At 41.6% G+C, this 24,947-nt stretch overlaps 1 protein-coding gene across 1 annotated transcript in view; it reads left to right on the top strand.

The window, feature by feature from the left end:
* Positions 1 to 24,947, top strand: part of camkvl (CaM kinase-like vesicle-associated, like) — a gene marked incomplete at its 3' end in the record, with an annotated part of 114,082 nt that overhangs the window by 77,588 nt on the left and 11,547 nt on the right. The window contains exons 2-5 of the mRNA XM_084070048.1: positions 9,956 to 10,062; positions 19,269 to 19,400; positions 19,829 to 19,903; positions 23,755 to 23,893. Coding sequence (XP_083926174.1) covers positions 9,968 to 10,062; positions 19,269 to 19,400; positions 19,829 to 19,903; positions 23,755 to 23,893 — 441 coding nt within the window. The 5' untranslated portion in view covers positions 9,956 to 9,967. The remainder of the gene's footprint in view (positions 1 to 9,955; positions 10,063 to 19,268; positions 19,401 to 19,828; positions 19,904 to 23,754; positions 23,894 to 24,947) is intronic.

Below are 24,947 nucleotides of genomic sequence, written 5' to 3'. Positions count from 1 at the left end.
CCAACAAACTAACCTGTTTCCCTGCCTGGGGTCCCATGCAGGGAATGGCAATTGGCAGCACCTATAGTGCTTCACATTTAACCTCAAATTCAGTTTAATATTGTAGGCATTATTTTCTCTATATTGCAGATTAATCTGATTTTAGATTGGCGCTGAGTGCATCTCAATCCATCTACACGTGACATGTGATGTGACACACATGTTATAGACACGTGTTTTCTTGTCTGCAACCCATACGTTCATTAAGGATTGTCTGCGAACTTGGCGTTCCCTATCGTGGGCATGTCATTATAATGTCATTATTATCGTCGTCATTGTCATTATCGCAACGCGTTGTGAGCTTGTAGATCGGTTAATGATTACTGGGAACGCATCTGTGTGTCATTTTTAGATTTCTTTGGACTATTCAAAAATAGCAGATATACAAGCTCATAGAGCTATGAGCTTGTAGATCTGCTATTTTTTTGAAAAATCGTGAAAATGTGTGCCAATCTTTTGAATATATATGTGTATAATAACATAATAAGTGACATTATAATAAGTGACATTTTTTTTACTCAAATCTTTGCTTCTGGGAATTTTACAAATGTCTTTTAAATACTAACAGTTTTCTGAAAAAAAACCTATGTTGCTATAGTATCAGTGGTTCTCAAATGTCAAGGACCACCCAAAATGCCATGTATCTGGCTTCGGACCCCCCATCTCAAAATATTTTGTTCCAAGGACCCCCCCAGATTCAAAGATTTGAGTTAAGTAAATAAATACATCTACTGATGCACAAACGTGGACACATCATCAGTGTTTCCTGGAGTCACTGGGTGTTTCGGGTCTCGCAACAACAGACACCTTCCTCCAGGCGACCCGACCGAGGCTGATCAGACCCGGTTCTGTGCCCAAGTGGCATGCTACAGCCCCTACTGTCTCTTGAGGGGAGTAAGAGACAGTGCTAATGAGGGGGTTAGGGTTTAGGGTGGCAGGTGAGATGTTAACAGCAAGTTTTGGCGACACTAAGAGGCTCTAGGCACTGTGGTTGACTCCGGGCCTGACTCCTCCTTCGTCTGACCAGAAGTGGGCATTCTTCTGTGCGTTGTGTCGTCATCATTGCTGCTAGGCAAAAACGTCTCATTCTACCTTGATGCAGGTTTTACTGCAGTCTGTAGCTTTTGGGTTCTTCCTCTCAGAAGAAATGGTTTGGGCTGCCAAGCCACTCCACCCCGGGTCGCCGTCTCTCCGAAAAATGTATATATATATTCAAAGATTTGCACACATTTTCATTATTATTTTCAAAAAAATAGCAGATCTACAAGCTCGTACTGTAACACGGCACTCGGTGCCGCGCTACAGTACGAGCTTGTATATCTGCTATTATGAGCTAGTATGAGCTTGTATATCTGCTATTTTTTAATAGCCAAAGACATCTAAAAATGACACACAGATGCGTTCCTGGTCTTAATGGGTTAAGTTTGTTTCTGAAATGACACCTCTGAACACAGGTGCAGGCCATCAGGCTCCTGAGGTCACTACACGGTCACATTCTCTTCTTTTTCTACAGTATCGGGGTTAGAAGTGGCCATCTGGTGACCCACTACTGTGCGTTTTCCAGCACAGCGTGATCTGGATGCTCACAGGAGACACACACACAGGCACACAGCACGTGCTCAGCCACAAGTCATGTGGCATTATTTTTGTTGATTATTATGTTTCCCAATTTACTCGACACACACACACACACACACACACACACGCACACACGCACACACGCACACACGCACACACGCACACACACACAGTGACAGTCTATACATGCATGCTGTATTAAACGACAGTGGTGGAAAGGTGGAAAGTAGGCTACATTTACTCAAGTACTGTACTTCAGTACAATTTTGAGGTATTTGTACTTTACTAGAGTATTTCCAATGTTCAATACTTTTACCTTTACTCCACTACATCTCAGAGGCAAATATTGTACTTTTACTCCACTACAATTATTTGAAAACTTTAGTTACTAGTTACTTTGGAGATTTTTATTACTAAACATACATTAACCACTTTAGCCTTATATACATTTCGATCATTGAAATTTTCAATTTCTGCATAATGAGTACTTTTATTTTTGGTACTTTAAGTACAGTTTGATGCCAATGCTTTTGTACTTTTACTCAGGTACATTTTGAATTCCGGACTTTTACTTGAAAACAGAGTACTTCTGTTAGAGTACTTTTTCCACCACTGTTAAAAGAGGCTGGAATATTGCTAAGTTGCCATAGAAACGTAGTCTTGAACCGTAGGTTAGGGTGAAAAGCAAGCAGTTGCGTCCTGGCATCTGGTTCCCTCCTGTCAGATAGAGCTAGATCATGATGTTAGCTATTAAAATGTTGAGGGCGGCTGATTTTGGATTCTGCATTCTAATGCGTTTGTCTTTAATCCAGGTCTTTGGCTTTTCCTCTGTGTAATCCAGTTAATATTCTAGATGCATGAATGTAGTTCTTATTGCCCACAGACTGACTCACTGTTGCTTCTGTTCTGGCTTTGGGGGAGTGCGTTTGATAACAAGTCAGTCTGGTAACTCGAACTCCGTTCACTCACACTTGCTGAAAATTCTGCCAAATTCCTGCTATATGTAAAAAGAAATTGCATCATGTGTGAACACAAAACTAATTTTGATTTAGTTTTAGTCATAGTCTTTTGAATACAATTCCATTTAGTCATATTTTAGTAATCTGAAATGTTTTAGTTTTTGCCTAGTTTCAGTCGACAAAATATCACAAGATTATAGTCGACTAAATCTACAGTTGATTTAGTCGACTAAAATGTATGTTGGCGGTGCCTTGATGAAAATAGCAGATCTACAAGTTCACAACGCGACGCAGTGCGACGCGTTGTGTGCTTGTAGATCTGCTATTTTCAGCATGCGCACCCTAGCGCAACCATACATAAAATGAATGACTTGTCTTTTAGTTCTACTGGATCTCTTCTCCACTAGATCCCTCACTAACATTTTAGTCTAGTTTTTATTTGTTGACGAAATTGTCAATATATTTAGTTTTAGTCATCATAGCTTAGTTTGTATTTCGTTTTTATTTCGTTTTTGGCAGTGAAAAAAGGTAGTCGACGAACATTTTTCCTCATAGTTTTAGACGACGAAATCAACATTGCAACACTGTCCCTCTCGTTATCTCATCGTCTCCTGTCTCCCCTCCGCATGACTTGCTCAGGTTCAGTCCAAGTTCATTTTTGAGTCAGGTATATTTTTTTGCAAGCATCCCACTCGGGCTCGAGTAGAGTTAAGTACAGTTACATCACCAGACATAAGAAAAAGAAGACAAAAACAATGAAGCTAAAATAGGGGACAGTCCATGCAGGCACCCATTTGAACCCCCCCAAAAAAAAGCAATTTAGCAGAAACATCAGCTGTCTCTGGGCCAATTGGAACAGTCCCTGTAGGGAGAGAAGTAGCCTGTTAGAGCCCAACCACAACCTCCACTACTCTGACCCGCTTATGTGCATGATGTGCTTACGTAACCCTCTGGAAATCTAGGACTTTTCACTTCAACACTAAATTCCCCTCTCTCTTACAAGGGCACCACACACACACACACACACACACACACACACGCTCGCGCACGCGCGCGCACACACACACACACACACACACACACACACACTTAAGCTTGCGCTATCCACACACAGCACAAACACAAATATGCAAATATGCGCACATGTACACACATACACGTGTGTGTGTGTGTGTGTGTGTGTGTGTGTGTGTGTGTGTGTGTGTGTGTGTGTGTGTGTGTGTGTGTGTGTGTGTGTGTGTGTGTGTGTGTGTGTGTGTGTGTGTGTGTGAGAGAGAGAGAGAGAACCCACATGAACACAAAATGAATCACAGCTCTCTGGATTAGGGGGACAGATTAGAGATTAGGGACTGCATAAGGATTACACAGTTCAAACCCTGCCTCCAACACAGACCACAACCACTGCTGGTCCTGTCATCTAAACAGTTCTCACACACACGCACGAACACACATGTGTGTACACACACACACACACGCACGCACGCACGCACGCACGCACGCACGCGCGCACCCGTAAGCTTGCACCTATCCACACACATAAATGCACACAAGTATGCTAATATATATATATTTATATATATATATAGAACGCACATGCCCACATACACAAACATGTCCTTTGTCTTACACTTTGGCGATTTTGAAAGATAGTGAAGTTTGATATCCTCATTTCCACGTTGACGCTTGTCTTGCAAATTGTTATTTCAATGTTTCGTGTTATGGTCCTATGTTATGAAGCACCGGCTAAACGCAAACAAATTCTTGCATATCCTCTGGCAATAGAGTGTTGCTGACTTTTTTTCGTCTTGAGTTAAATTTTATGACTCTACCATATCCGAAGAAGGTCTCCCACTCCGGAAGGAAGTCTTTATGTGTCTAACCCATTAAGACCTGATTTTAAAAATGGCTTCTAAATCCTAACAGTTTTCTGAAAAACGTATGTTGCTTATACCAGTGGTCCTCAAACTTTTTCATGACTAGGACTCCCAAAATGATATGTATTTGGCGGACCCCCATCTCTAAATATTTTGTTCCAGGGACCCCCAGAAGCAAAGATTTGGGTTTAAAATGTTCGCTTTAAAAATGAATGTATTCAAAGATTTGCACAAATGTACATGATTTTTCAAAAATAGCAGATCTACAAGCTCATAGCGCGGCACGAAGTGACGCGCAATGAGCTTGTAGATCTGCTATTTTTGAATAGCCAAAGTATAAAATAATAAGTGGTTCAAATCTTAAATGACACAAGACGCTTTCCCGGTTTTAATGGTCTAAAGGAACCATCAAAGTGAACGATCCAGTGGGAACAGGTAATTGAAGTATCCGGCTGAAGAGTGACACCCGAGGGAATGATGGCATGAGGTGTCTATAAGGAAATGGGTCCTCAACAACAGACGTAGTGAATAAAGAGTAGTAGTGGTTGAGGACTGCCTAAGGGCTGTGCTGAGATGCTGTATTGATTGCTAGATTACTACTATTCAGAACAGTGGGGTGTCCAGAGGAAGACGGTGCCACCGACTGGATGTGGAGCTTGTCAGCTACAGTACTTTTGGAGGTAGCATAAGTTGGTTTTGCCCAAGGGCCCAGCTTCCTGCTTTGAAATGGACTCGAATAGAGCACCGAAGTCGGACGTAATTTACACATCCTACCTGGTTCGCGGTTTTACAGCCCCGTTCTGAATTCCCATAGACGTCTTTAATATCGCGTCAAATAACTGTGTTCCAAAAATAAACAAATGATCCCGGTGGTTTGACTCTTATGGATATGAAGCATCAACTGACTGAGAAAACGCTAATGTTACTTCCGCCGAATTAGTTACATTTTCGCCAGAAACAGACTGTATCAAATATAAGTGACTGACTGTCATAAACGATACAGAACCTCCTCCCTGACAATATCGCCGAGACAGTTTGTTTAGTTTTGGACCACAATTCTTATATGAGACGATTCTAAGATGACCCAATGTTATTCTCCATAGAGCAATTACTTTACGAACCTGGGGATGAACGAGTGACGTCAGGACTTCTGTACTCTATAAGGAAGAGAGTTCATATGAATGGCCTGTAGTTTCGCTGTTTTACCCCCGCTGGTGTCAGAAAGAATGTATCTCAACGCAAGCGGATGGGTTTTTGACGAACTTTAGACTTGATTTTCTTACCTTAATAAACATTGTCATAAATACTATATGCTTACAGTCGCTAGTTTAAAGTGTCCTTTCAATCATCATGATATGCGTTTTGGTAAATTATGGTCCCATATATTTTTAAATTGATGATAAAGTAGGCTATGCTCTAGGAGGGGCGGGAGGATTTGATTGACAAGCTACACAACCAGTAGCATTCATTCCCCGCCCCCGCTCTTGATTGACAAGCTACTCAACCATCACTGGTCTGGTTGCATTCTGCAGGATATGACGTGATATGACGCGATATTGAAAGATGGCACATTTAAAATTCCTGAACAATCGGCTTCATTTACGGTTTGTAGAAACCAATGGCTTTGCTTCGTCCATAATTTTTATACAGTCTATGGTTTAGCCACATGTCATGAACCCTATAGCGTCCCCCACTGTTCGGGAGACGAAGATTCCGGCAAAAATAGCCTTCGTGTGACGCTTTATTAGTCTGTAGATCTGCTGTTTTCGCCGAATGTTCACCCCCAGAATTGGGACACCATACCGAAATGAATGGAATCCACTGGCTTAAAATCAAACAAACTACCCCAGGGGTCTTCAACAGGGGGTCCGGGACCCCTAGGGGGTCCTCAGAGTTACTACAGGGGGTCCGCCAAATCTTTGTGTGATATGTTTTTTTTTTTTACCTTAACCACTTGAACCCTAGCATCCCTTTTCTGAGGAGAACTTTAGCCAAAAATAGCAGATCTACAAGCTCACAACGCCTCGCGCTGCGAGGCGTTGTGAGCTTGTAAAGAAAAGTAGTTGCATGTTGGAAGGAGTTGCAAGGAGTTGCATTGGTGTTGACTGGCCTTTAGGCACTGTAAATGTTTTTTTATTGTTAATTCAAGACTTTATTTCAATATAAATAATAAGTAATGTAAGTAAGTAGGTATTACTAAAGTAAGTGGCAGGATTATGTTGTTAATCTGTGAAATGAGTGAACAAATACATGGCATAGGTCAGTGGTTCTCAACAAAAATAGCCGATCTACAAGCTCACAACGTCTCACGTTGTGAACTTGTACATCTGCTATTTTCCACAATATTTATCTGTGGAACCGAGTCAAACAAAAATGTAATGCCTCAACTTCTACAATTCCAAGTGCTTGTCAGGGTGGGGGGGGTCCCCAGTTCAAATATTATTATTTAGGGGGGTCGCGGCCAGAAAAGGTTGAGAACCACTGGACAGTAGGTTACTTAGAGGTTTCCCATGTGTCAGTGTTTCCGAGCGACTGATACTGGTCAGCCTGAGACATCAAGGCAGTGACTTACCTGCAACGCAGATACAAAACGCGAGCTCGCTATTGATATATTGCCTATATAGCCTAATTATTATTACGCCTAGGCATGGGTTTGAATAGGCTCTATGCACAGCAGCCATATTGGAAAGAAATTGGGCCTCTTCTTATTTCCTTCACAGGTGTTACCAATGATACTAATGAAGGCTCTGTTACATTCTGGTCAAACAGAGTCAGGGTGCTGATAATGTGCATGTTGGCTCACTGGAGACACTCTGCTACAGCAGTGGGTCTCAAAGTGTGGTCCAGGGACCCTCATGGTACCTTGAGGTGGTTATAAAAGGCCCCTTACGGGCGTGTAACTCTGAGAGCGTACAAATGGAACCAAATGGTTGTACTCTCTCAGAGTTATAGGAGTCCTTGAAATTAAAAGGTTTGAGAACCACTGTGCTGTGCTACACTAAATGGAACAGAGCCTTCATTAGAATCATTGGTAACACCTGTGAAGGAAGTAAGGAAGAGGCCCAGCTTCTCTCCAATATGGCTGCTGTGCATAGAGCCTATTCTACGGCCAGTTATAACCAGTGCCCTTTGACTAGGCAAGGTCCTTTTAATATCTCAGAATGTGTTTGCTATGTTGAAATATGCCCTCAAGCATGCCCTCTTTTTTTCTTCATTTCTGGCAGCCAGGACTAACAAACACCCTGCACGCCTGCAAAGAAAATAAGGTTTTAATGGGAAACACAACGATTCAGTCAGGAGACCATCATTAGACCTCCGTAATTATTGACAAGATATCCGTGCGGAAGGTCTCTGAAAGAACTCTGTGATCAAGGTCTCCGAGCCAAAACTTTTCCCATTAAAACGTAGTTTTAGAATTTAAAGACGGTCTGTTTGGGGGATTTTTTGTTTTCCCTCTGCGGTGTTGATTGGGCCTTGGTCTTCTCTTAGGCAAGCATCGATTTGTAGGTGTGCAAAACGTCTTGTTGCTTGTTAAAAATAATATGGTGTCATAGTTCATGAGCATGGTGTTTATCAAGATCTAGTTATAGCCCCAGAGTTCAGCTGCTTTTCGGGACACATGTGGGGCCTTTTTAAATAACCCATTCTATCCGGGAACGCATCTGTGTCATTTTAGATGTCTTTGGCTATTCAAAAATAGCAGATATACATAGCTCATAGCACGGCACCGAGTTCCACGCTATGAGCTTGTAGATCTGCATTATTATTTTTTCAAATCTTATTTTTTTTTGCAAATCTTTGAATATATATATTTTTACACATTTACAACATTTTAACTCAAATCTTTGCTTCTGGGCATTCTATAAATGTCTTATAAAACAGTTTTTTGAAAAAGATTATGTTGCTATAATATCTGGTGGTTCTCAACTTTTTCATGTCAAGGACCCCCAAAATGAAATGTATTTGGTCGCGGACCCCCATCTCAAAATATTTTGGTCCAGGGACCCCCAGAAGCAAAGATTTTAGTTACACATGTTTGCTTACAAAATGTATTCAAAGATTTGCACACATTTTCACGATAAAAAACATAAATAGCAGATCTACAAGCTCATAGCGCGGCACTCTGTGCCGCGCTATGAGCTTGTATATTTTTTAACGGCCAAAGATGACACAGACGTGTTCCCGGATTGAATGGGATAAAGACGATCATGGACAGACCTCGCTGACTCACCACCGACTTGGAGCGGAGTGGAGAGGAGCTTAGCGGGCGGCTTAGTATTCTGTTGACAAAGCTGGCCCGCGACCAGAGTGTCTGTCACCCTGAAGATTCATGTTGGGAATGAGTCATGATGACTCCTCCTGGCAGTGGACCTGGACATGGGCCTGTGCGGTTCATCATAGCTGATAATCACATCGTTATTTGTGCACAGGAATGCTGTACAGACTCACCAACGTCTTTGTAGTGGTGCCGGTATACACGGCAGAAGGATCAAACGAAACATGATATAGTCTTCAAGAGACAATAAAGTGGCCGCACTGCACACTGGTAGCCAATATTTTCTTCTGGACGCAGAGTAGTGCAAACCAACGTTTCGTCCCTTCTTCAGCGAATGACTCATTATACCCTGAATCACATCATTCTTAACATACATCAGAATGAGATTTTTATTATTTGCAACTTTGAAGCTGCTGTATGAAGGGGATATTTGATCAACTTGTATCAACGTGCACGTTTCAGTCATTTAGTCAATGCCAATTCCCCCCGTGTATATATAGATGCACTGTCACTGCCAACAACCCCTACTGGTTGGTCTGGGGAGGGTGTAAGACGACCACATGTCTCCTCCAAAACACATGGAGTTGCCAGCCTCTTCTTTCCACCTGACTTAACCGGAGGGCGTAACAGCATGCGGAAGGAACACGCTATGCCTCTAAATTAAAAAAAACAGGGCTTAAAGACGGGGTGCCGTGATTTTCAGTGATTTTTTCCCCCCCTAAAACATAATCATCAGGTATTATGGTTATTCTAGGAGGAAGATTTTTTTCAAAAAAGTGTACAGAAATTGTTAAAATTATGTTTTTATGCGGACATACCTCCAGTTCATTAAGTATACCTGGTTTTCACCTTAGCACCTCCTCCACCACCTTAGCACCACCCACCTGTCCTAGTCCCTCCTCCTCCTCATGCCCACACCTGTTGTGTTAAGGGGATAATGAGGGGGATGGTATATTTTTACTGTGTCTTTAAAGTGCTGTTTCTCTATTGGTACATTTGACCCTCAAGGTTTCAGCCTCCAGGTAGAAACTCAAAATAGTCAGAGAAGACATAAAACACCATAAAAACACCACCAGGGGGCTTAATGAAGTTCTATCAATCTCATAGACACATGAAAAACAGAAAAAGTGCAAAACCATGGCACCACCTCTTTAACGACTTCAACTCTTATCCCACAGGGCTCTATACACCACGCACATGACATGCTGTGTCTCTGTGTTGTCGTATAGGTGGATGCCGCCATGCCATTTGGGTGCCTTGCCCTGCGAGATGGGCGGACGTACAACAGCATATCTGATATCACCGACAAGTATGAAATTGGACAGGTCCTCCGGGCGTAAGTACACAGTTGGCCAATCGTTGCGTTTTTCCCTTATTAAAATGACTTATTTTCTATCAATTACACACCCAATGGAGATGTTTTTGTTTTTGTCGCATTCCTGAGCCAATAATTTGATGACCGGCGGGGACTTGCAGAGTCTCCTACTGACTGATGACCCGGTCATCACATTATTGCCTTAGGAATGAGACAAAAACAAAAACTTGCAAAAGGCTTCATGGGAAAAATTTGTAATTTTTGGGTGAACTACTACTTTAAAGTAAGCCCCTTCTCTATTCGCCTGGGCTTTTATGAAAGCATTTCTGTACTTGCAAGTGATTTACTGTCTTTGTACTCTTTTCCCTCATCAGTCCTTTAAAGTGTAGTTGAGTTGGATCATTTTAATGTGTTTGCCACACTTTGACCAAAAGAAAGAGGAGATAATAGAATGAGGCAGCTATCCAGCCCCCAGACCCAATAGATTGGACTATTTTATTTTATTAATTTTTAACCGAGCAATTGACTGTATTATTTATTTTTTATTTTTTTTTCGGATCATTAAAATACATGAATCATAGTGGAACGTTATAATTTATTCCGTTTTAATATTCCGTTTTTTGTCGGGAGAAGGAAAAAAAAATCTTTTCAACATATTTTAAAAGCTGTGAAAATCTCCCTGCAGCATTACCAGCTGAATTCTAGCCGTGTTCTTGTTCTGAGTACTTCATTATGTTTCATGCCCACACACACACACACACACACACACACACACACACACAGGTGCACGCATGCATGTACGCACTTTTCAGTATAACAGAACATATGGCATCGCCAATATCTGGTGCTAAAGATCTCTGCTCTGTGTATGAAACCCAATACACATACATACACAATGACATGGTCTTATTTCTTTCTTTAGATTCAGGTTCAGATAAGGGTGAAGGGTATGCTTGTTATTCTTTGTTTCAACAAATGATTCATTTGACCAGATCCTTCTGAATGTGTGACAACATCACAGACAAAACAAAATGCGAATACAAATTTTTGAAACACTTAAATATTATTGCCAGGTTACTCTCTATTCTAATTTAGATAAAGTATACCCTTTAACCCTTGCATTATGTTAAAAAACCTGCTGACACTTTTGGTGTTAGCGGGTCAAATTTGACCCGTGATTTAACTCAAAATACTAAAATAAAATTAATACAATTTCCTCCCCCCCCCCACCTCATAGCTGACTTGTTATACATTCATACCCATGTAAACGCTTTTTTAAATATTATTTTGGGTTAGAGTTAGGGTTTCATCTTTCAATATAGCTCGTTTTCATTTGTAAAGATGTTAGAATTAACTCATTACATTTCCTAATGAAGACAATGGATAATGGTATTAGCTAGCTATAATAGACTAATATTAGAACACACTTCCAAAAATAAAATACTTGTTTTTGTTTAACTTTATAAATGGTGGGGGGGGGGGGGGTTATTACGGGGACAGAGCTCTGCTCTGTACACGTATTGTTATTGGCAGTATTCTGTCACTTCTTCTTCTTCTTCTTCTTCTTCTTCTTCTTCTTCTTCTTCTTCTGCCACTTTTCGCAGTTCTGGCTGAACCGCGCTGTCGCTTTTTACGAAACTCGGCCATATGGTAGATGGTCATGAAAAACGATCAAAAAATAATTCTCAAAATCTTTGCTATAGCACTCAATTGAAAATGCCAACTTTGACCAGGTACAACTCATGCCCTGTTTGACCTACAGCCATGAAACTTGGATACACATATGCGTCTCCTCATGCTGAACAACTTTCACCCTCTGACTTTTGACCTCTGACCTTTAGATCTCCCACCATATTGAATTATATGAAAAACAGTCATTGGCTCCTAACTTCTGCATTTTTTCACTTATGGAAAATCCGTTTTGTAGGCAGTGGTCCAAGGTTCAAGTGCTAAACGTTTCGTGCAGATTGCTCAAAAATCCCAGGAGGAGATAGATTTTAACTATTACAGTTTTATGAAAATTATTCATCTGTGCCTAAAACATACATGCAGACTCACATTTCTTTGAAACTTTGCAGAAATGTACAGGGTCATTCCAAATATCACTGAAACCAATCTTACTCCAATTGGCCAAAAGGGGGCGCTATAGCAATTTTTTTGAAAAGGCAGACTTTAAACAGGCATAAGTCATGCCTCGTTTGGCCGAAAGTCGTGAAACTTGCTTACACATGTGCCTTGACTCATGAGGAACACACGTATCGATTTGACCATTAAGCTCCGTCCTTAGATTTTCCGCAATTTTGAGCAGTTTGAAAAATACTTGTTTTTGCCAGTTCTGGCTTAACCGTGCATACGCTTTTTACGAAACTCGGCCATATGGTAGATGCTCATGAAAAACTACCAAGAAATAATTCTCACACTCATTCGTCAAAGGGTGGCGCTATAGCACTCAATTGAAAGTGCCAACTTTGAACAGGTACAACTCATGCCCTGTTTGACCTACAACCATGAAACTTCGATACACACATGCGTCTCTTCATGCCCGACAACTTTCGTGGTCTGACTTTTGACCTCTGACCTTTAGATCTCCCACCATTTTGAATTATATGAAAAACAGTCATTGGCTCCTAACTTCTGCATTTTTTCACTTATGGAAAATCCGTTGGAAATTTTTGTAGGCAGAGGTCCAAAGTTCAAGTGGTAAACGTTTCGTGCAGATTGCTCAAAAATCCCAGGAGGAGATAGATTTTAACTATTACAGTTTAAAGAAAATTATTCATCTGTGCCTAAAACATACATGCAGACTCACATTTCTTTGAAACTTTGCAGAAATGTACAGGGTCATTCCAAATATCACTGAAACCAATCTTACTCCAATTGGCCAAAAGGGGGCGCTATAGCAATTTTTTGAAAATGCAGACTTTAAACAGGCATAAGTCATGCCTCGTTTGGCCGAAAGTCGTGAAACTTGCTTACACATGTGCCTTGACTCATGAGGAACACACGTATCGATTTGACCATTAAGCTCCGCCCTTAGATTGTCCGCAATTTTGAGCAGTTTGAAAAACACTTAAACCCAGGATTTTTCAGCTATTTGCGTGAAACTGTATCATCTGTGTGATCTCCTTTTTCACAGTTACTTGTCTGTTGGGCCAATGGCGTCTCCCTTAAATGAATGCCTCACAATCTCAAGGTCGCCAGTTCAAGCCTCACTTGATGTAGACTTAATTTAAGTTGAATTGCAAACAACATGACTGTATCAATGAATACATGTGCAAATGGTAAAGATAACCTGAAATGCTTATTTGAGAGTACGTTTTTTACGTATGACATACTTCATTCTGAAAATAGCTGATCTACAATCTCACAACTTTTCATGGTTTGTGAGCTTGTAGATCGGCTACTTTCATTAGTTTTGGTTCTGAGGAGATGTACAATTTCTTCATTGGTAAATGGCTTGTGAACGAGTGATCTTAGTGTTAGTGAAACAGGGGCTTGGTTCATGAAAGAAGGCAAGAGTTTATGATCTTCAACAGACAATATCAGCCTGGACAAAGCTATAGCACTATAGGTAGTGTTGCAGCCTATTAGTCTGAAGGTTGAGAGTTCGAATCCTGTTAATGGCAGTAGGTTGAGATGTCCAATCAAACCATTATGTTTCCATCTCTCTCTCTCATCAATCTATTGTTTCCATGTCACTCTCTCTCTCTTCAATCTATTCCGTTTCCATGTCTCTCTCTCTCTCTATTCACTGTCCCCGTATTATCGCTGCTTGCAGCTATATTTACAGTTTGTGTTGTGATGCAATTGTGGTACTCAGCGTAAAATAGCATAGCATAACTGCACATACACATGTTCATATAGTCACCTACTTGGCTGGGGAACCTGGTGCTTCTTATTGCTGTGGATGCCGGGACCTTCATGGCATCCAGAACCGTGCCACGTCAAACTTAACACGACATGGAGACCTTCATGGATTGATTAGTTCCTCTTCCGCGTTTCAGACATGGAAGTGCAGCGTTGCTATGAATGGAATCGTCCAGTCTATTAATACTTACAGTATTATTATAGTCTATTATGTTCTACTGTATGTCACGACCCAGCTCAAACAAAGGACAACATGTGGAGACCAGTCAGACCACCCAGTATAGTACGTTTTATGGCCATGTCATATAGGCGAACATTCAGCAAAAATAGCACATCTACAAGCTCACAATGCATTGCGTGAGCTTGTAGATCTGCTATTTCCAGCGAATACATTTGGTGTAGAGGGGGAAAAAGGAGGGGATCCAAGTATATAGACCCCTGGGGGACCCCGGTCAACTAAGAATATAGGGTTTAAGTGGTCAAAGTGAAATAAATGTATGTATAAGAAAACTAAATTTAGTCTGCAGTTAGTTCATCAGTAATGTATGTAGTGCAGGGGTCTTCAACGTTTTCAGGCCAAGGACCCCCTAGCTGAGAGAAAGATGAAGCAGGGACCCCCACTACTTTTTTTTTTTACTTGGTCAGCTCTTTTTCCCTCTACACCAAACACCTTTTTGCCAAAAAATAGCCGATCTACAAGCTCACAACGCCTCGCAGCGCGAGGCGTTGTGAGCTTGTAGATCTGCTATTTTTTGGTAAAGTTCTCCTTGTAGTAGCTCTGAGGACCCCCTAGGGGTCCCGGACCCCCTGTTGAAGACCCCTGATGTAGTGTGTGGATGTGTGACTGTGAACATGTATAGGTTGTACGAAAACAAATGTAAATCCACCAAAAAGTGGAGGAGAGCCAGGCTTTTTTTCTCTCATTCAAGGCGGGGAAAAACTGACTGCTCGTAAGCACCTAGAGTATATTTATAGCTGAGCGTTCACACCAACCCAGGTATCTATCAGCCATCACCCACAACAAGCGACTCCCCCCCCCCCCCCCCCCCCCCCCCCCAGATTCATTAATATTTTGCGATGTTATCAGGCAGAGAGGCTGGTTTAAAACCGTTCCAGAGCAATCAGATCACATAACGTTTCAAGCGTTCACACACGAAGAGCACCAGCGATTAAAGTGTGAGATCAAATCCCCCTGAACCATTAGCAATATGCTTCAGGAACTCATTTCAGATTCCTTTCCAAACTGCTGATTTTTTACCATCTTGTACTCTTCACAGTCCTCAGAAGAGAGTCGAGTAAACTTCTTGTGCCTTTCTTGTAAAGTAATGTCGAAGTCACCGTTAAAAGTTTTGCTGCTCATCGGTCCGGCTTCTTGAATCACCCACGCGCTCAAACATCATCATTTCCGTTCACTTGAGAAAGAACCGCAAATGACTTGCAACATCAAAATGCGTACCGGTGGGTTACCTCACTTAAAAGCAGATACAGAGATCAATGCCAGGTTTTTGCAGTTCCCGAGACAATTTTAGTTGCTCGTTGTTGTATTCAATTATTTACAACTCCTTTTCATGTTCTGATTTCAAAAGCAGCAATTCTTTCTGCCTTTCGAATGTCAAGCAAGAAGCCAGAGATGTACTTACACCAATCTTACCTCCTCCCCATCCATCAGCACATCAGCACACCACCTTAGCCTTCAATGCTGAGCGGTCTTCATCAACTGTTCCTTTATGGTACATTGCTCCAGAAACTCATCAGAGGGAGACTAAATGAAATCTTCCACAGTGTTAGCCATGAAACCCAAATCTAGCAATCTAGAACAGGGATTCCCAAAGTGGGGTTCGTGCACACCTTGAGGTGCTTGAGCTGCCTCTAGGGCAGGGGTGGGCAACTTTGATGAACGAGAGGGCCACTATATTTCCACACTCACTCCGGAGGGCCACATTGCATATACTGTCAGGCAGTAAATTAATGCCATACTTCGCCATTCTATGTCACACAAAAGTAGCAAAAATAGCCGATCTACAAGTTCAAAACGCGTCGCGTCGCGTTTTGAGCTTGTAGATCTGCTATTTTTGCTATTTTTTTGTTATAGTTTACAAATTTTAATACTAGTCATTAAGCTACTAATATAGACTGAAGTAATGAAAGCGGGTCGTGTTTGCATGTTTGGAACAGCTGAAATCAATAAAATATCAGTATTCCGATATTAACCTGCGGGCCGCATTAAGTGAAGGTGGGGGCCCACATGTGGCCCCCACCCATGTATGCTCTAGGGGGTGCATGAGAAGAAACATGTACTGGTGGTTTAATGGATGTAATAATAATTAAACCATTAAACCACCAAATGGGTTTTTTCATGAAGTAAAAGCATGCAATTAAAACATTTCCCTTGTTCACTTTGGTAAAAGTTTAATCCAAAATTGAAAACTTACTTTTGAACAGATCGATTAATGTACCCAAAATGCACTTCAGCTGCAATTTCAGTCATTTTTAAAAATGATTTTCTTTAATTTAATGCGGCTTAATTATGACAGCATTTCCCCCATCTTACCTCATGATGGCTCTCTGCCAATGAGCCTGTGCCTGTTGTCCCTGCCGTTGTCCTCTTTGCTATTTCAAAGTGACGTTTGTAGAGCACAATAAAGCACATTGCATTGCCTTGTTGTTGAAATGTGCTATACAAAAACACTTTCTTTTCCTTGCCTTGTGTGCAAATTTGTTGCAATTAATTGAAACTTTGTCCCAATGTAGTTTCAATTTAATTCAAACGTGCACATTTCTGTGCCCTCGTTAATATTTATTGTGTGTTTTAATGTGTTATATTTTATGTGTTGTGTGATTATGTGTGCATTTGTGGTGCCTTCAATATATAAATAGGCAATTTTCTAAGGATAGGGGGTGCATCATCCCAGTTGGGATGTAGAAGGGGGTGCAATGCCTAAGGTCTGGGAACCACTCATCTAGAAGATAATCAAAGGTAAACTGTACAAAACCCATACCGACTATCAAATCAAATCAAATCAAACTTTATTTATAAAGCACAACAGAAGCTGACCAAAGTGCTGTACAAGGTTGAGACAAACAAAGCATCAGTACATCAATGAGCGCCCATTGGCGCACAGACAAATACAGTGCATTATTAGGACACAATAGCAGCAGAGCAAGGACAATTAAAAGCCGAAGAGAATAGTTTTTTTTTTAGGAGGGATCTGAAAACCCCAATGGACTGGGCAGAACGGATGGGGAGAGGGAGGTCGTTCCAAAGCGTGGGGGGCGGCAGCAGCAAAAGCGTGGCCACCCCTGGTCCTTTTGTTGGTCTTTGGGACGCTCAGTAGGGACGAGTCATTATCCAGAACGCAGCAACCAACCCAACAGTACAAATGCACAAAATACACAAAATATAAGCCTGTTTGTCATGCGTGCAAGTATGCCTGCGCCTTCTTAGTCATTATATCCAAATACACAAGCCCGCACGCACGCACGCACGCACGCACGCACGCACGCACGCACGCACGCACGCACGCACGCACGCACGCACGCACGCACGCACGCACGCACGCACGCACACACACACACACACACACACACACACACACACACACACACACACGCACAGAAGAGTGCCTTGCCAGTCAGTGATCAATAAAAGGTGAAACTATATAATTTATATACATCAGTGTGAAGGTGAGACCTTAAACGCACGCATGCGTATGTGTGTGCACGGACACGCGCATACACACACACACACACACACACACACACACACACACACACACACACACACACACACACACACACACACACACACAGACATACACATACACATACATATACACACACACACACACACACACACACACACACACACACACACACACACACACACACACACACACACACACACACACACACACACACACACACACGTCAGTGCACCTTGCTATGGGTCTGAACACAGTCCAACACGATGTCAGATACAAATCTCAGAACACACGAACGCACACCAATTACAGCAATCTGATCCTAAGCCAGCTTTAGCGAGAGCGACTGTTGATCAAAATCGATATGAGCATCAAAAGATAAAGCCTGCTCCTAAACTCTCACCGACACTTCAACCTACTGTGACATTTTATTGCTTGGTGAAGAAAATGAAGGTATGCAGCTCTCTTGGGTTTAAGATCCACTTAACAGACCTTGTATTGAACTGTACCTCCCTGTGCTTGTCTCTGCAAACTGTTAATAAAGTATTCAATCAATCAAGTGCATGGAGCTGGGTTTGACACCCTCACCGTCGCTTTTCCTATCGCCAATTCTACACATTCAAACGTATTTCATCAACATGGATAACAAATTGGCATTCAAAATATTTAAAAGTATGTGCTGTGCTGTGACGATGATGATGATTATTATTATTATTATTTACATCTTCAATGTTTCTCAGGCCAAGGACCCCTTAGCTGAGAGAGAGAGATGAAGCAGATCTGCTCCTTTTTCCCTCTACACCAAACCTCTTTGCAGGCAAATAGCCGATCTACAAGCACACAACTCACAGCGCGAGGCGTTGTGAACGGTTCCACACTGTAGTTTGAGCCTGCTGAACCAGCAGAAAGCAGAAGACCCCCCCGCTGAAGACACCCATATCTGATTGTTTTTGTTATTTACTGGAAATGTCTTATTGCTTTCATTCTTCCACTGGGGGACATTGTTCTGGGCTGTTCTGGGTCGAACAACCCCAATCCAATTAAAAGTGATTTCACTGCTTTTCCTCAAGGGGCCCCTGTGCCCTATGATTCACACATTTGAATATTATGTACTGGATATTTTACTGTGTCATATTCTCTAGATGTGAATGAATATGATTGGAGATTAATTGTGTGTTTCTAGCCTGGCACGGCCAGTCTAATCACCAATCACTGCGTAGATATTAATCTGGAACTTCGGTGTGGAAGATTAATTTCCAAAGGGCGGCTACAAACAGATTCAAACGTCACAGCAAAACATTTCCCACTTTCAATGGATTCCCACTTTCAATAGCAGTGGTGTAAAGTAACTAAGTACATTTACTCAAGTACTGTACTGTACAGCTTGTAGATCGGCTATTTTTGGCAAAGAGGCTATAGGTGTAGAGGGAAAAAAGAGCAGAAATAAGAAAAGAAAAAACTTCAATCTTGAAACACAATTGTATACAATATAGAGTAGGGGTCCCTGCTTGATTTCTCTCTCAACTAGGGGGTCCTTGGCCTGAAGACGTTGAAGACCCCTGCTCTAACATCATGGGGGCCATGTTTGTATCTTCATGTATTCTTATCTGCTTCATTATGTATAGCTCATGTACTGTGTCTATGGATTGATTTGTCCAGGAAGGAGTTCTGTGAGCTGTGCCTGGCCAAGGACAGACGGACAGACAAGGTGTACGTCTGTAAGAAATTCCTGAAGAAAGACGGTAGAAAAGTCCGAAAGGCTGCCAAGAACGAGATCATGATCCTGAAAATGTACGCAAACGGTCAGACATACACATACTGGGTAATATCGTCGCTGTCGGGCAGAAATGTCCCATCTCCATATTTGAAAGTTCGTCTTACAAGAGTGTCGCACAAAAGTAGTGAAAATAGCAGATCTACAAGCTCACATGTTTTTAAAAATTATAATTAAAAAAGGAACTGTTTTGGACATACAGTAGTACATGGTTTCTACCCGACAGCACCGATATGAGAAAGGGAGACATGGCAGATCTAGAAGATGATTCTGTTCATTTAAATTTCATGTAAAATTCATGTATTTCCTGTTTCCATTCAAGTACAGTATGTTCTCCTGCTTGCTACAAGTTAAAATCACACTCCTGTGTGCGTGTGTGCGTGTGTGTGTGTGTGTGTGTGTGTGCGTGTGCGTGCGTGTGTGCGTGTGCGTGTGTTTGTTTCAGGGTGAATCATCCAAACATCCTCCAGCTTATCGATACGTATGAGACGCGTAAAGAATACTTCATAATCCAGGAACTGTGAGTGATTTTTTTCTTAGACTGTCTGACTTATCGTGCTTGTCTTGTCATCTGTCCAACAGTATGCGCGCGCGTGTGTGTGTGTGTGAGCGTGAGTGCGTGCGTGCATGTGTATTATATCCCTGTTCGGATGTCAAAGACACTTTTTCCCCACAATTTCTTTCTTCATTCTTATCCCTAAACCTATAACCCCAACCTATCCTCTAAACTCCTAATCCGAACCTTGACCTCAAACAGAATCTTTTACTATAATTGTAACCGTCGCTCCAAAGGTCTTTCTAGTTTAGATTAGACGTTATTGTCCAAGAGGGATATTTGTTTCACAGCCTGTTCCACATAGAAACATGTGAGAAACAGTAGCATACAGTAGCATACAATACAATATACAGGTAAAAAAAAAAACATACATAGAATCTCCAAATTACATTCATGCTTCACTGACACAGTTTAAAAAGAGAGAAAAAAAGAAGAAGCACTCCAGGGATCAGTCAAGTGGCTCTGATAGATAAGTGCTCTTTGGTGATACAGGTAGGAATATTATGAACAAAAAAGGGTTTTCAAAGAAGTACTGCTTGATTCAAAAAAAAGGTGTGGACCGCAGACTTGCAAAGAAAATAATTCCAAGGCAGGATTTATTTTGAGTAAGGCAACAAATTATGATCTGACACACTTTGCTTAAAAACTCCTACTAAAGCTATATGTTTCCCATCTCAAAGTTCTATATCTCTGTCCGGATGACATTAACCCTTAAGACCGGGGACGCGTCTGTGTCATTTTAGATTTCTTTGGATATTGAAAAAAATCTATATATTATTCGGAAAAATCTTGAAAATGTGTGCAAATCTTTGAATATATATATTTTTAAAGCGAACATTTGTAACTCAAAAAATCTTTGCTTCTGGGGGGTCCCTGGAACAAAATATTTTGAGATGGGGGTCCGTTAGCCTGGTAAACCCTCCCTCCGGAAATCTCAAAATGGAAATGAGATTTCCAGAGGGAGGGTTTACCAGGCTAGGGGTCCGTGTCCAAATTTCATATACTTTTGGGGGTCGTTGACATGAAAAAGTTTGAGAACCACTGATATAGCAACGTGACGTTTTTAAAAAAAAACTGTTTGATTTAGAAGACATTTTGTAGAATCGGCCTCAGGTCTGTGGGTTAAATGAAACTTGTCGTCATGGGGCTTCAAAATGTCCCCATAAGTTTTTCTTTCTGGGTTTAATATCCCGACGCACAGTGCAGTACTTTGCTCCCCTTGTGTGTAGTTAAACCGACACACACACACACACACACACACACACACACACGTCAGCTCCAGGGCCAGGGGGTGCGATATGACCGGCTATTACCAGTACCGTGTTCTCTGCTTCGCCCTCAGGGGGAGAACCAGCCTTAGACTTGATGAGATATTTGCTCTTGGGCCCACTCCCCATTACTCACTTTCTGCTAAAGCTCTGATCCGCCATAACAGAGTCTTCAGGGGCGTCACGGCCATTCACTGTGCGTACGACCCGACACCCTCACTCTCACAGATCCGTGATTTCATACCCCCCACTTTTAAAAAAAATAAAAACATTTTTTTTGATAATAAATCGGTAAAATCAGGCAAAAATAAGATTAAATAACCTAACCCTAACCCTAAAACCGAAATAAAGTAACCAAAACACGACAAAAAAACTAACAAAATCCGCCCAAAAAACGCAAAATTTTGAAAATATAAAATTTGTTTACATTTGACAGTTACAAATGTTTTTCACGATTTTTCAAAAATAGCAGATCTACAAGCTCATAGCGCGGCACTCGGTGCCGCGCTATGAGCTTGTAGATCTGCTATTTTTGAATAGCCAAAGTGTAAAATAAGGGGTATAGTAATAGTCCACCGAAAGTCCATCCCCCCCACCTTCTGAGAGCCTGTGACGTCCATGAGAGTCTTCTCTCAACAGAGGGCCTACAGCTGGATCGATGCCGACAATAGATCCTGGCCCGCCTATAGCTTGTGACTAACATACTGTACACCGAGGGGTCTTCAATGTTTTCAGGCCAAGGACCCCCTAGCTGAGAGAGAGATGAGCAGGGACCCCCTCTATATTGTATAGAATTGTGTTTCAGATTAGACTTTTTTTGTTTACTTGGTCTGCTCTTTTTTTCCCTCTACACCAAACGCCTCTTTGCCAAAAATAGCAGATCTACAAGCTCACAACGCCTCGCAGCGCGAGGCGTTGTGAGCTTGTAGATCTGCTATTTTCGGCTAAAGTTGTCCTCAGAATAGGGATGCAAGGGTTCAAGTGGTTAAGGTGGAAAAAAGAAATCATATCACACAAAGATTTGGCGGACCCCCTGTAGTAACTCTGAGGACCCCCTAGGGGTCCCGGACCCCCTGTTGAAGACCCCTGCTGTACACAGTCAAATCCTCTGTGTGAATTGAACTCCATTCGGTTCCATTTGTGCACTCTTATAGGAGTTAAATTCACGCCGTGGATTTGATTGTGCAACATAGGCAGTGGTGTAGATAGTGCAATTTCTTTTTTACCTAAGTAAAAGTATCAATACTGCAATGTAGAAATACTCTGTTACAAGTATAAGCCCGGCAATCAAAATGTTCTTGAGTAAAAGCACAAAAGTATTGGCATCAAAATATACTTAAAGAACCAAAAGCACTCATTAGGGAGAATGTCCCGTTTCAAGTTTTCAAAATGTGTAAAACATCTTTTGAAAATAGCTGATCTACAAGCAGATTATGAGATTGTAGATCAGCTATTATCAGGTAGCTTAAGTATATATAAGGCTGAAGTGGTTAATGTATGTCTTATAATAATAATCTAAATCTAGAAAGTAACTAGTAACTAGTTGTTGTCAAGTTGTCAAATAATTGTAGTGGAGTAAAAGTACAATATTTGCATTATGTAGTGGAGATGTAGTGGAGTAGAAGTAAAAGTATTGAAAATTGGAAATACCCCAGTAAATAAATAAATAAATACCTAAAAATTGTTCTTAAGTACAGTACTTGAGTACATGTACTTAGTTACTTTCCAACACTGAACATAAGTACATACACTTTTCAATATGTATGGCTGTAATCCACACAGTGGATTGCTGTGTGTGTGTGTGTGTGTGTGTGTGTGTGTGTGTGTGTGTGTGTGTGTGTGTGTGTGCGTGTGTGCGTGTGTGCGTGCGTGCGTGCGTGCGTGCGTGCGTGCGTGCGTGCGTGCGTGCGTGCGTGAGACTGTGTCCGTTGCTGTGTTTTACCCTTCTTGTGTGTTTGTGGTCATGCTTGGGTTCCTCGCGGTCTGTGCCCGTTGCACAGGTGATATTGCTCCTGCTCACTACATGATAATCACACCAATGATTCACTGTCTTCCCAAAGTTAATCAAGTCGTTCAGAGGAATGAGCCACGGTCTAATTTGTAAATTGCTCCGTAGGGTTATGTCTTTGGGTCTGAAGAAGAGGCTTATTGCCTCACTGAAGGTATTAACCCAGTGAAGTATGGTGGTTTTGATAATTGCATTACTCAATGTGTTTAATGGGATCATAATATGCTGCTTACATGTACAATGGAGTCAACTGGCTCTCGTTTCTATTAAGCCTGACTGAGTGCTACTTAGTAGCGCGTGCGAGTGTCGTGCAGCACCAAATAACAGATCTACAAGCTCTGCTTTTCAGATCTGCTATATTCGTTGCACATGAACCAGCACACACATAGAAGCTGTAAGTGTAAAGCAGCCACTGTTAAAGCAGGCTTAAATATAACTGTGTGTGTGTGTGTGTGTGTGTGTGTGTGTGTGTGTGTGTGTGTGTGTGTGTGTGTGTGTGTGTGTGTGTGTGTGTGTGTGCGTGTGCGTGGACACAACAGCGCTACAGGGGGAGATGTATTTGACTGGATACTGGACCAAGGGAATTACACAGAGAGAGATGCATCCAATGTCATCAGACAAGTGCTGGAGGCTGTGGCCTACCTACACTCTCTCAACATAGTTCACAGAAACCTGAAGGTACACAATAACTCTCAAACACCACTCTCTCTCTCTCTCTCTCTCTCTCTCTCTCTCCCTCTCCCTCTCTCTCTCTCTCTCTCTCTCTCATATTTTCTCCCTTTCTATTTCCTCTGCTAGTCTCAAGGTTCATACAGGGCCAAGTTTACAACTCAGGGCATAATTGGCATATTAAAGCGCGGATTGTTTTGAAAGGACTAGCCGAAGATATAGACCAATTATTTCTTTACCAACATTGAGACTGGACGCACGGGTAATTGTTTCATGCAATCAATTGCCAACATATTGTTTCGAGGGGTGTGCTGGTTTCAGTTCATTCAATCTCCTCTTGTGTGCGTGGCTAGTGAGACGCGTCCTAGCGAGACACGACAGAATGGATGGGTTTCATTTGGTGCCGGCCTGCGCACGCATACTGGTTCTTATCAGTGTGACGTCGTCTGTTATTTAAGGGGTCTATTCCCATGATCACAAAAAGATTGATCTCCGAACAAAATTCAAATTATCCATGCTGTTAAGTTTGGCAAACGATGACTCCGTTATTCCGATAAGTTCCGTAACATTTTAATCACTTTGGTCAAAGTGTAAACAAATGTGAAGTCCAAAAATAAATTGCTATGTTTATGTACGACATATGGCTTTGAAATGGCATGTATTGTAATTTCAGTTGTGTGTGTGAGTGATGATTTGTCATCATGGGTGATGATGGCCATGGAAAAAGAGAGTCAGAGGAGAAGTAGAAGTACTAAAATGGTAATTTGGATTCAATGAACACAGAAGAAAAACATTAAGATGATATAAAAGAGATATAAAACATGAAGGCGGTATAAAAGAGATATATTATTTTGGTGCTTTGTTTCACAGCAGAAAGTAAATTTCAACGTTTTGTCAACTGACTCTGTGGAGATAAAAGCATTACAAATGCAATACAATCTTCAGTTAATGAGTCTCCACTGTCTTTTAACACACACACACACGCACACGCACACACGCACACGCACACGCACACGCACACGCACGCGCACACGCACATGCACACACGCACACACAAGAAGAA

The sequence above is a fragment of the Gymnoscopelus microlampas genome, assembly GCF_963454915.1.
Source record: "Gymnoscopelus microlampas genome assembly, chromosome: 10".
Taxonomy (NCBI): domain Eukaryota; kingdom Metazoa; phylum Chordata; class Actinopteri; order Myctophiformes; family Myctophidae; genus Gymnoscopelus; species Gymnoscopelus microlampas.
The sequence above is the reverse complement of the archived record's forward strand: the minus strand, read 5'-3'. Positions and strand labels throughout refer to the sequence as shown.